General features: G+C 48.6%; 1 protein-coding gene across 1 annotated transcript; it reads right to left on the bottom strand.

Annotated features, from left to right (window-relative positions):
• Positions 1 to 1,187: 1,187 nt before the first annotated feature.
• Positions 1,188 to 12,818, bottom strand: LOC149359002 (uncharacterized). The gene is made up of 6 exons (XM_089568961.1): positions 12,726 to 12,818; positions 11,108 to 11,312; positions 8,361 to 8,581; positions 2,931 to 3,201; positions 1,957 to 2,382; positions 1,188 to 1,391 (listed from the first exon to the last, which is right to left on the bottom strand). The coding sequence occupies exons 1-5, from the start codon at positions 12,738 to 12,740 to the stop codon at positions 1,961 to 1,963; spliced, it is 1,134 nt and encodes a 377-aa protein (XP_089425087.1). The 5' UTR covers positions 12,741 to 12,818; the 3' UTR covers positions 1,188 to 1,391; positions 1,957 to 1,960.
• Positions 12,819 to 13,482: the final 664 nt, after the last annotated feature.

Below are 13,482 nucleotides of genomic sequence, written 5' to 3'. Positions count from 1 at the left end.
CAACGCCACTTTCACAGCGGAACCACTATGAGGGGCATTGCGGAAAATGAGATAACAGTAACGACGATCGCGGAATCCTACTTGGTCCCCCACTAAACAATGAGTGTGCTTTAAGCTTCCCGTCTAAGGGCCGAAGAAAGCACCAGCAAGTAAGAATATGTACCTGTGATAACGGGGATTAGAGAGAGAGAGGGGGAGGGGTAAAGACGGCGTGGTTTCCCAGATGAGGGTAGCGCTTTGCTGCCCTGTACTGGGGAAAGAAATGAGCTATAAAGTGGAAGGAGAACATAGAGCTGATTTAAAATAACGCGAAGTATGTAATGTAGTTATGTGGCGTTCAACGTTCTGAAGATGCGCATGGGCTACGAAGGACGCCGTAGTAGGGGGCTTCGGATTAATAACGGCCTCGCGTGGTTCTTTAATGCGCACTGATATCGCACAACACACGGGGCATTTTTGCATTTCGTCTCCGCCGAAATGCGGTAACAGCGACCGGGATTCAAACCTTGAATTCAGTTAGCCGAGCGTGTAACCACTAAGCCACGGCGTCTGGTAAAGTGAAGTATAGATAGTGATGACTTTGCCTGTCGTAAAACTCGCAGCCTATCGCGGTTCGAACTTTCAAGAAACGATACAGTGCCTGGAAGACCTTCAGATTTGACGATCTCGGTGGCCGCTGTCCGAGAATCTTCCTCTCCGTCTGAGGACAGGGATCGAACTCATCTACTGGGTGACATAGCAGTGGTCTTTCGGCACTAAACAAAGGTCATGTACAGACAATATGTTCTATCGTCTCCTTGGGGTCGCAGCTTGCCCGGGCAAGGTTATCAGCCATACCGATTAGAAAGGAGCATTGCTTAGTGAACGCAATGCCAAGCCACAGGTGACACAACAAAGTCGTTCACGTTGTGGTAGACAGAGGGCAAGTCGCCACTGGTGCACGTGGTGCAGAGCACTTCAAAGCTTGACCACAGTCAACAAACTCGGTGACATCAACCTTCACCCCTATGTCCTCTAAACTACGGCATTACGGCTAGCTGTCGCGTTTCTACGCCGCAAAATGCGCATTTCTTCACAGAAGAAAATTAAGAGACCATGTGTTTCTTTTTACAATATGTACAGGGGATTTTATTAACAATCGCGCTGAGCAGTGCGCCGTACATTCTTCTCATAAGAGCGGTGGGCGCGCGAGGTCAACAATATATTACACGTTCCCGAAAAGCATGGCACCTGTGCCTTTCTCAGTGCGTTCGATGATGTGTGGACGTTCGTGGGCTGAGTGGGTGGCAAGTGCTCTCGGAGCAGGGGCCTGATTGCTTTGCGGGTGGCAGCTTTTCGAAGTTCACTGCGGCAGTGCATTGCTTGGTTGGATCACAGTGCGTCTAGGAAACCTGCAACAAGTTAAGTAGACGGGTATTTCATTTATTCGGGCACTCAGAATATAAGCCGTTAAATTAAGGTATCAATCATTAATTATTGCGGGGCTAATTCATGGTGGTACGCCTCTGCAGCGCCTAATGTTTATGGCAAAGCTTCTCACGATAGGACGCATTTACTATTTCACCCATACACATGAAAAAGAGAGAATTAAACTGCAGTCTCGTCTCAATGAAACTCTGTGTATAATAGTAGAGCTTAACAGCATTTTTGTAAAACTTGATGGCGGCCGATAGTTTTCAGTGTAATTATTGCTGCCAAAAGTCCGCATTCAATCACAGGTCGTTAGAAACCACCTGAGCGTGCACTGAAATCTCTCTCGTGCACTGCACTAGCTCATAAATAGAGTTGAGTTAACAGTAACTTGCAAATCTAGAGCCCTACATCAACAGTAAGTTAAGTGAGACCTATAGAAGATGTATTTCCGGCACAATTGGTGTATCGCGTGAGTCCTGCACTGGCAATCAAAATTTCCTCTAGTCTAATGGTGCCTAGAGTAGTACTGAGTCCCTTACTCACCCGCTCAATGCCATCCACCGCCGTGTCCACCGTGGCCTCCACCGCCACCGTGGCCTCCACCGCCACCGTAGCCTCCTCCGAATCCACCGCCGCCGCCTCCTCCGGAGACTTTAACAACCTCAACGTTGTGGACCTCGGCACCTCCGCCGCCGCCATGTCCTCCGCCGAAGCCTCCTCCGCCGCCTCCGTAGCCTCCTCCGCCGCCTCCGTAGCCTCCGCCGCCTACGGGCGCTGCATGTGTCTTGGTTTCTTCTTGCACGGGGAGCTGCTGCAGGTTTGCACCGCCGCCGCCGCCGACACCACCCCCAACGCCGCCACCGTGTCCACCGCCAAGACCACCTCCAAGGCCACCTCCGAAACCGCCACCGTGTCCGCCACCGAAGCCACCGCTGAAGCCACCGCCGAGTCCGCCGCCGAAACCGCCTCCTGACATGGGGCACGGCAGAAAAAACCACGTCTGAGCTCATACTCATTATATTCGTTACAATTACCAAAAGCACAACTCCATTTTAACACTCACTATCGCAGCAACGTTTATGGCAATAAGGCTCATTATCTCAGTCGAGGTGGAATCAATCAACTTGGCGTCTCATTTCGACGTGTACAGAGTGTCGTAAAGCATTGGCGCCAACCTGCGCACACGTATCCTCTTAAGTAGTCGTCTGTGTTGCGATACGGACGTGCTGATTATGAAGAATAACCTTTGTTTGTTTCCACATCACTAAGTGAGGCGCTAACTCATTCTCTCATTTTCACGGGGAGCGTTGCTTACTAGAGCGTAAAGTTTGGCTATCTGGTTGGTTATTATGTTACGGGAGCGTTGCGCTTGGCTTGGCGGTATGAATGGTCGTTCGCCCCTCCGCAATTATTCTTCCTATTAGTCTCCAGCCATTCAAAATATACCATTGCGCAACTGTTCGACTACTGTACGTTCCTCTTCGCTTGTAATCCTTCGACTTAGCTCTGTCACTCACCTCCGTAGCCGCCGCCGCCTCCTCCGCCTCCGGTGGACACAGCCTTGACTTCGTAGACCTCGTGTCCGCCGCCGCCGCCTCCACCGAGGCCGCCTCCGAGGCCGCCACCGAAGCCGCCTCCAGCGCCACCGCCGAACCCACCTCCGAAGCCGCCGCCGCCACCTCCACCGCCGCCGCCACCCTGGACTTGAGCCTGGCCTTCCATGGCGACGACGTAGCCGACGGGGCCGACGCGGGGACGAATCGGCTTGCTAGGGAACGGGTTGGGGACCTGTGCGTGCGGTGTAGCGGGTACCAAAATTTTAATAAAGAAGATGGGAGGTACAAAAATATCTTAAAATTTCAAATGGGGATAAGGCAGCGAGGAAAGGCGGATCGATTGCTGTCATGCCTGCCAACACATCCTCAGAGCTAAGTAACAGTGACGTGTGCCATTAAGTTGTATTCACGTCAGTGCGGCCATCTAGCAGTGCTCAGTGCTTCTTTGTTCTAGCGCTTGCACTTCGAGGGTGAAGGAGAGGTAAAGAATTTGTTCTTTACCTAGCCTACCCTGACCTCTCAGTTTCACTGCCGAGATTTCATCAGGCTGTGCTGTTCTTGACGACTGAGACATCGCGAAGTGTCCCGATGACCATTTCTTTCACTATTTAATACGCGTGTTTTTTTATACTACTGGTCTATGCGTTTAATATGTATAGACCAATCTTTGTTCAAAGTGCTCGAAAAAAATATTAATACACGGCGCTCATAATCCTATCGTATATTTAAAATGGTGCCGCATCTGCGAGTCATGAGAAAAAAACAACAGAATTAGCTAGAAGAGTGGCCGCTTTGAATAACCGAAATGAATATAGCCACAAAATTTGTAAAACAAATTGACTCAAGACGAAATAAATGGTTTATGGTTGATGGGGTTTAACGTCCCAAAGCGACTCTGGCTATCAGAGACGCCGTAGTGAAAAGGTCCCGGAAATTTCGACCACCTGGGGTTCTTTAACGTGCACTGACATCGCACAGTACACGGGCCTCTAGAATTTCGCCTCCAAAGAAATTCCAGCCGCCGCGGCCGGGATCGAACCCGCCGCGTCTTTCGGGTCAGCAGCCGAGCACCATAACCACTGAGTCACCACGGCGGCTGAGACGAAATAAATATGTTGATTGAAATCGACAAGACTGAACATGCGGATCAAACGTTAAAACCAGAATAAGTACAAAAAGTGTTCTCATATTTCAAACCATGCTCCAGAAATAAGAATGCAGGCAGAAAACGCACAAAAATGAGGTAAATAAATTTAGCTACTAGCCGGTCTTGGTTTCTCCCCGGCTTCTACTGTAATAAGTTTTTACTTTTCAGCATATTTGACTGCCTTTACTCTTCATTCTGCAATTAAACACCGCACCTGAGTGGACGGCTCCTCCAATCACAGTAATTCTGCAGATCAAGCTGCTCGTTATGAGTTAAGTCCACAACGCGCAAGCCCTTTCCTAGCATCGTACAACTCCGCGAGGACAGACACCACGACAGCCGCGTTGCCAGCCGTTCACGTTCGGCGTCCGGTGTCAACTGTGAGGTCAGTGCTCGAAACGAGGACGCCCGCGCGAACGGACGTCGTCGACCGCGCGTGTCCGGCCCCAAAGGTGGCCAGGCGCCGCCGCCAGAGACGCCGCCGCAGCAGCTGCCAAGAGCGACGCATCGCCGAGCGGCGAGAGCGATTATCCTCGTCGTTACGCGGAAGTTATTACGAAGCACCTGACTCGCAGCTATATTCCCCACGGCCGGATGTCGCCCCACTCTGTATCGCACCGTCTAACAAGGAAGATCCAGAGAACGCACGCACGACACACACGCTTCACGAGGCACGAAGCGCGGCGTTTTTCTCCGCTCGCAGCTTTTCTTCTTTCACGGTGTTTTTGCTTTTCCGCCACACTCGATCGAACAGTCCGCGCACGAAAAATCTGGTGGATTTTGGTTTGTTGTGCGTCCCCTCACGCCTCCTCTCCTCCAATCTCACCCCTCGTCTCCTATCATAAGCTCCCCTCTTTTCCTTTCCTCCACCACCTATACCCCCCCCCCCCCCCCTTTTTTGTGCGGTGCTTTTCCTTTTTTTTTTTCTGGAAGCCAGGCAGCTGGGATGTGCGGGATCGTGAGTCGTGTGTCATGTTTCCATCGAGAATGGGAGAAGGAAGGAGGAAGGCTTCCGATCGTATCGCTGTCGCCCCGCGCGTAGGTTTGTCAACAGAGGAAGTGGGGCGGCCGATGAAATTACTTTGGCGAAACGGATACGGTTTACCCGCCACACGCGGACACACACAACAACGTGAGCGCTATTTCCGATATTGAAGAAGAGACAGAGAGAGAAAAATAAGGCCGCTGTCACAACTGGATATCGCGCAGTAGATAGGACCTCATCATGATACTTGAGATGGTTTGTCTTTCATTGCCTGCGCAGTATATTTCGCGTTAATATGAAATGACACCTGATGTAAGACTAGCTGCAGCCACTGACAAACAGCAGGCTTGATATCTTCTAAGCGCTACTGCAAAAGGGCAATGAAGACTTAGTACATGTTGCTTTCTACCCACCGCCTTCGCTACTTCGTTTGAGCGCGTTCGGGTCATGGTTGGGTAAATAGAGGAGGAATGCTACCTAGATTGGAATACTTGGATTTCATTAGGGCTGCTGTATTTTTATGGCGGACATTTTTGGCCGTTTTTTTCTTTTTTACAAATTCCTATCTGATTAGGTTCCACGGAGTAGTATGTGTCTTCTTCGGCAGGAGAGTGCGGTTTTGTTCTGCGTTTTATCCGAGCTACCTTAAAATGGCGAGAAACCGTTGCCAACTATACATAATTACAACTTTTGCAGAGATTTTGTCCAGAGATGTTGTTGGATGCCTGGCACTGTAATCACTTTAGATTTTTTTTTTAACTTGTTATTGGGAAAAGCAAGCGCACTTGCGCCCGCCGAGTCTTCTTACATATCACGGCAGCAACGATAGTGAATTTACCTACCTTTTAGCGCTGATCGACCTGGCCGTTATTGTAGACGAAAGTTACTGAACTCATCTGGTTTTCGAGCAGCTCTCAAGTGACATACTGATGACTGACTAAAATGAAATACGACATGATCTGCGTTCGAGGTGGCTTAATTCTTTGCGCGCGGTTTTATGTCTGCATTGATTAATTTCTTTGGAAACAATGTCTCCGCAACCAATTATTTAAAGCTGAGACGCTGCTTTCTTTGATCCACGCACCAATTACGGCGAACATGAAGTAAAGTAATCGAGGCTATATTAACTAAAAGATCCGAATTCCACTTTTTATCAGTTTCCGAAAACAAAAATGTGGCTTCTGGTATACGCCTCGCGATGGCACAACAGTTGGAATTCGTATCTTATCACTGCCGCCGACGAAGTTATGTAAGAAAACTTGCACTCCCGTTGGTTTCCTGCTGCAGTTTTATTGGACAAGAAGCTAAATGTGTTCGGGCTAAGTTGAGGAGCGATAAGGCGTAAGCTTTTCGTATGTTACCTGCGTCGTAAGATGCGATGAATTAACAGTCCTTGTCAGTGTGTGGCCTAATGAGACTGATGAGCACGGCCTAGGGCAGAGGTCCGCAACCAAGGCATACTGCTAGCTGGTGGTGTGGGGCGACTAAGGCCTTATTAAGGCAACTTACTTCCTTGTAGTCGCCAGAGGGTGCGGGGATGTATGTACGAGGTTATGAACACACAAGTCATTATCGTTTAATGCACAGATTTTGAGCCTCTTAGGCTGTAGAGTAATATAGGTACAGAATGGTTAATTTTCATAATTTTAATATTATTCTTAAATTATATTAGAGTGGTGTGCTACTACCTGACGAATAAAAATGGGTCTTATTATTTGTAAGACTTTTTTCTCTCTTTTTTTTAATATGTTATGCGATTGCAAACGCACACTAAGCTGGGCGCAATTTGTGAACAATGCCTAATTTGTTTTTAGCCATGCTGTAATATTGCTCATCTTTTTCTTAGTCTCATATATTCTTCTTGTTGTTTATGTTCTGCCTCAAAATTCAGTCTTGCAAAAATATTTGGCTCGAAATTAAGACATAATATTAAAAAGCAGGAATCTATAAATTTTCTATAACCTTCGATTTATTAAAAATCAGCTAGCCAACCAATCAATCAACCAGTCAATGACAGCCACTACAGTGCATATTTCCCCCTTATACTGCGCCTGCACGCTGTATTCGGCGAGTTAGAAGTAGTTCATCTTGAGGACCAGCGCAGAACCGACAAAGGATTAACCAGCGCCCGTGTCGTCTTCTCTTTCATTGGTCCTCAAGACAGTGCTGCGCCCGCCTGATTTCTAAGTGTAATACGACATTTGCTCTCTAGTAAATCTAATAATCAAATTTGTTGTCAAGACTTATTTGAGGACGAGGTAGCTATGACAACTTTTACAGATGCACCTGGTTCAAGTGCGTAAAGCGTTTCACCTAGTAAAGTCTGTAAAGGCACCAACTTCGGCCGGAATGTCGGTATAAGGCGAGTTTTGTCTAGTGCACCTTAACAAGTGCTTTGTGTCTTTCTGTGTGTTGAAATGCAAACTTGTTGGAGAGCATTTAAGCTCTATAAGTTTCAAGGCGTGTATCGTGATAAATGTCTTTCTGCAGTGGTGCGTTCTTTTCCAAATCCTAAAATATCCGCTATATTCGTTAAGCGTGCGCAAATGCAAATTACAATTGACTTTTTCCTTAGCGAAATTTCTTTAGTTCTCGCGTCCAAATCATCAGCAGTTTTATTGCCAATTCTAGGATAGCGGGATGCTTGCCATTTTGCTCTGCTAACCTCGTGCCACCCGGCATATGCTCTACCATGGTGTAATGTCACAAGCTAGCACTAACGTAGTAATCGAGAAAACGCTTTACCCATCGTGGTGCTCCAGTGTGAGGGAGGAAGCATACAATTTCTGAATCCTAACTCCCGTCTGGAATCATCATCACCATCATCAGCCTGACTACGCCCACTGCAGGGCAAAGGCCTCTCCCTTGTCTTTCCAATCAACCCTCCCCTCTGACAGCTGCAGCGACCGTATCTCCGCAAAATTCTTAATCGCATTCGGCCACCTAACTTTCTGCCGCCCCCTGCTACGCTTGCCTTCACTTAGAATCCACTCCGTTACCCTTAAAGACCAGGAGTTACCTTGCCATCTAGAATAACAACACTTACTTTGGGCTGCTGAGTGAAAGTGTTGAAGGGACTAAAATAAAGAAAACATGACAAGGGGCTGAGGCGTGTGTATTCCACCTCATGGCACGTCAGTACCACCTTAGTCTCTGAAAGCTCTCAGCAGAGGTGTTTATGAACATAGTGGAAGCGATTGAACTAGGACAGTGGTTGTGGTCGCCATTTGTCGAATCGACTCGACCACCGTCTCCATACCTGAACGTGCTGGAAGTCGATGGGCACCGAGCTAGTGTCGACGTGGGCGGTGAAGCGTCGTAGCGTGGTGACCAGACGGCCACCGCCGCCACCGCCGCCTCCTCCGCCACCGCCATTCTTGATGACGATGACGTTAGCGGTATCTCCGCCGCCACCGCCTCCGCCGCCTACAGCGCCACCGCCGCCGCCTCCGCTAACCACGGTAGATGGAACTTCAATGGCTGCAGGAAAAGGCAAGATTGCTCTTTGAAGCGTTTTAGAATCGCATGCAAAATTGGTCCGGGGAGCAGTAAATATTTGTGAAGAATAAAATGTTCAACTTAGAGTCAATTTTCAGTTTAAACTTAATCTATGCATCTCATGCTTACTTTCTACACTGTGCCTACACAGCATGCGGCCTTTGTCAAAAGGAATGATTCCAGGAAATTTACTTCCAAGCCTTTAAATATACGTAGGAGTCCGCAGTTTTGGAGAGGCGAGGAAGGAAATTCATCTCAGAGCCACGTGATTTGAAACGTTGGGGACGTAAAACGAGCCACAGAGAACGGATCAGAAGTAAGCTTCTTATGTTGTTCACTTTTGACAAAGGGGTCATGTGTTTTTTGAAGAACACGTTTGTTCCATAGATTTTTGTAGGCAATATACGTCTCGAAGTTTCACGTCACTGTTCTTTTTTAATTCATTTTCAAGCAGACACTAACTGACACGGTAAATTTCATTTATTATCAAATACTGCAAATCAACGTTAATTTTAGTTTAAACGTCAATTCCGGGCCTAAAACGTACCGTTTACACTTCACCTACATGGCGCAGATTCCTTTCCTAATATGTGTCGATCAAGGGGACTCTTTAAGGCAGTTTAATTTTTGTGGATTTGCCTCTTAGTTGTTCTGAACTTACCTTAATCTAGGGCATTGTTAATTTTCAGGGCAGACTCTCTCGTACATGCGTGTTGCGGTGCTTTTTTGCTAACTTAATATATGGCTAGCTGTGTTTGCGGCTGTTTCGTGCATCTTCTTGTAGCTTGTTCTCTCCAGTCACTATACCTTCTCTCCCTTCCACTTCTTGTGTGGAGCCATTTTTCTCATAGTCTACCCTCTTTTAATGGCTAATCGTGATCCACCTCTTTACGATCGCCGTTTCCTCCTCCGTATTATTCTCTGGCTCGTGGATTTCCCACCCCATCGATAGACATCATCACTGCATCTCTTTATTTCTTCCCGAGTTTGCATATCTTTTCTTCATTTCGATTAATCTTTTTTTTTTCTCTTTTGCCCTCTCATCCACTGCTCCCGTTCGAGCTGACCCCATAAAAAAACGTCCTCTCTTACTTGAAAGCGTGCTTTTTTGCAATGCTCGCTAGTAAAAGGTGAAGCTAGCTTTCGGTTCGCGTTTACGACAAGGAGGTTTTACGCTGTGAGAACAATGCGATATAACGGCATTGTGATTTTAGATAGACATACCATTCGTCTAATCTGCTTGAAAATAATATAACTAAGACAAAACTAAGCTTCAAGAAGATCTTTCGCGTATTTTGTCCTAAGCACACATTATTCCCTCCAATCATTTAGGTTTCTTGATATGTTGGTTTACTTGAATGAGTTACTGAATTTAAAACACGGAAATGCGAAACACGGAAATAAGTTTTCGACAAAGGGGCAGTTCTAATTTTTCATGTGTTGATGATGAATATCATGTTATCATTCCAAATTCGGGTTGTTTTGCACACATTGCATGTTTTCAAACCTTGAGTAGGTCCGATTTAAGTTATATGTCGTATTTCCGAGCACCACCGGTACAGTTGTAACCGCAGTGCTCACTGAAGTTCACCATTGTGCTCTTGCTAGAAAAAAAAAAGAATGCGGTTAATGACAGGGAATAATGCGGGCACCACCAAACTTTGGCACTCTCGCAACGCTGCAATATCTGCCCAGCTGGTGCAAGGCAAGATATTTTACGAGCAGCAGAAATCTAAATTGTCATAAGAGGAGGTCACAAAGAAAATAGGCATTGCAGAAACAGTGATTCACTTGCTGATGAATATTTGGCATTTTTATACTATCTTTCGCAAAAGCTCCAGGACAGCGCACGTGTTACAGGACTCACATGTCTGTAGGCGAAAAAGCTGTCTTAGCTTGCCTGCGCATGCCCATTTGGAGACAGCGGCAGCCGAATTTCTCCTCGTCATCGTTCCTGCCAGCACCATCGATTGGGTGCAATAAATGCGCATGTTTCATGCCATTTGTGCACTGAATTGGGAAGATTACAACATTTGTCCACTTTTATTTCAGGGGGAAAGAATTCCCTTGCATTGCTGAGCAAGCTAAAAATACGGCAAGATCTGTTTTGTGGGCTCGCATAAGAAAAGCGAGTGGAGCAGTTAGAAACTGGAGGAGTACCCAGCAAATTATAATTTTTTAAGGGAGTACTAAGGCGTATAAATACAGGACGAGTGAAGAACTGGTCCTATGGATCAGAGCATCGCAGCCTTTACTTATAGCTGCAACATACACATGCGCTTATTTCCTGCAGTTTGATCGCTGTAGCGCTAGGGAAAACTAGGCATCTGAATTCAGCAATTTTCTCCGCCAGATTTAATCTTCCACCATTCTCCCCACCTCCCACGTACCATCCCTGATACAATCGTCAAAAATACAAAGCTATAGACGAAGACTTCAATGAAAATCTCTGCGGAGCTCCAACCACTCACGGAGACATAGCAGCCGCCCTCAGACACAGATGCTCACCTTGTACGCTGACCGCATGGCCGCCGCCTCCACCACCTCCGTGGCCACCGCCGCCAAATCCGCCGCCCCCGAATCCTCCTCCTCCGCCGCCGCCGTAGCCTCCGCCTCCGAAGCCACCGCCTCCGTGGCCACCTCCGAGGCCACCTCCGCCTCCGCCTAGACCTCCGCCGAGGACCAGGCCCCAGCAGAGGGACAGCGTCAAGGCCTGTTGGTAGCAGAAGAACCCGTGCCACGCAAATGGAGACATTGCGAGAAAAGTAGCCTCATGAAGCGTCACTCACACCAGCGGCTGCTGTCAAGATCGAGGATTTCTCACGCGGGTGACAGATTTTCAGACCGAAGTTTGGTTTGGAAGTCGTTATGAAAACGAGAAGTAGAGTTCATCTCAATGCATAAAGCTCTCAGATAGTGCGTCCTTCCAATCCCACGAAGCGTGCGAAGCGCCAGCAACCTGCTACTAGGCTGGGTCGCTGTACTGCACAAAGGGGAAGTGTGGTCAGACCTTACAGAAAGCACGAATGGAGCAAAACGTGGCTGGTGTCTGTGGCCAAACAGAGCTAGGACATGCGCGCTGAGATCCTATGTCAAGAAACGAGGTTGCAGGCATCGTCTCCATAAGACCATTTATTGCTACCCGAGTTTACCGCTTGAGTCATTGGCAGATCATCTGTCTCCACTGCCTCCAGAGGGCGCTCATATAACCTTCTGGCGTCCAGTTAATACCGTTGCATTCAAGCAGCTTCAATATTTAAGGCAAAAAAAAAAAAAACTTTTACCGATCTGAATATCATGCAGTTGGCTGAAATTATTTAATTTCATTTACTTATGTCCCATAAATTACATGAAAGAGACGTCGAAAATAGCTGCACAGGGCAGCTTGGAATAACCACCACCCCAAATACTGCAGCTGTGCGGTTATGAAATGGTCGGCTAATGTCGGCTGAACCAAATAATATCCATTACTAGCGGAAGATACTATCTCAATCTCATAACGTTACATAACGACTGGAATGGCGAGAAACTGTAAGCCGATAGGTGAACGCGCCGATAAGGAACTACTTTGCTTCCGCTGGATCACATAACTGCACCGCGAAGTCGTAAAAAGCCGCCGCGTTTCCTCCGCCTATCTGTTACATTGTAAACGCCCATTTTCCTGCTGATGTTTATCCTGAGGAAAGCCAAGCAATCCGAAATCTTTTTCACCGCAATCAGGATATAAACAATGCAGCAACTCGCAGTGCTTTTTATCCTCGATAAGGACAAAAAAGTTAAGTAGCCCAAGATGCAAGAAGGCCCGCAAGATGCCCGCTGCAAACTAACTCTACCGACCCATCCATTGCACCCCCGCTTCCTCCTATTGTTCCTAGCCCCGGTGGCTCGGATAAAAGCACGCTGTGGGCAGGATCTACGAGCGTGTTTTGACCACAGTGAATGCCGGCGCCGCCGCCGCCTTCGCTATAACGCGGGGCACTGCACGGTCCGTCGCCTCTTCCTTCCTTCTTGCTTCCTTCCTTCCTCCCCGCCCTTCCCATGTCCGGTAGCCTCCGCCCCGTTCCGTCTCCGATCGCCGTCGTCGCCGCGGTTCGTCCCCGTACAGGAACCGGCCACTTCCTCTTACCTTTGTGATCGCCATGTGTCTTGAGATCTCTCTGCGCACTGCCCGGTTGGCTCGGAGGCCTCGGTAAGCACTGATGCCGTGTCTCGGGTGGCAGACGGCTTTTTATAAGGACTACACTCTCGCTCGTGGCGCTGCGTTGCCCCACGCCGCGTGTTGGTCGGCCCGGAGGGGGAGAGGGTTCGACGTCCTCGTCGTTGGTGGGGAGGAAGGAACCAGAGCTTGTCCGCCGCCGCTACACGCAGCCCTCTAAAAGCAAAGAGAGGAGGATGTGGGCGCCAGGAGTCAAGAAGGCAGGGATGAATGGCGAGGAGGAAACGAAGCTGCTTTCACACCGGGAAGAAGACGACTGAGCCGCCGGACCCACATTTTCACTCTCGTTCCGTCCGTTCTTCTTCTTGCCACTTCCCAGGTCCGGCGGGCCGGGCGAGGCGCGAGGGGCACTAGCGTCGTCGACCCGAGCGGAGAGATCAAGCAGAACAGGAGGTTCGCAGTCAACCTTTTTCCTCTCCCGACGGGCTCGCGCGGGCAAAAAAGAAAGTCCTCGTGATGGAAGTGCGCGATGAGAGAAGGCGGTGTGGAGGTAGGAGAGGAGGAAACGGAGGAGAGTGCGGGTGAGAGTTGGGTGGAAGCGCAGGTTTCCGGATTATCCTCGCGCCCGGTGACGCGCGTCTGCCGGCCGCAGCAGTTGCTATAAGCGTTTGCAGTTGCATCGTAGCGTAGTAGTACACGCGTGGGATCGCGGCGCGAGCGGTTGCGT

This window comes from Amblyomma mixtum, chromosome 2 (genome assembly GCF_055824585.1).
Source record: "Amblyomma mixtum isolate Tamu chromosome 2, ASM5582458v1, whole genome shotgun sequence".
NCBI classification, from domain to species: domain Eukaryota; kingdom Metazoa; phylum Arthropoda; class Arachnida; order Ixodida; family Ixodidae; genus Amblyomma; species Amblyomma mixtum.
This window is presented reverse-complemented; position numbering and strand designations above follow the sequence as displayed.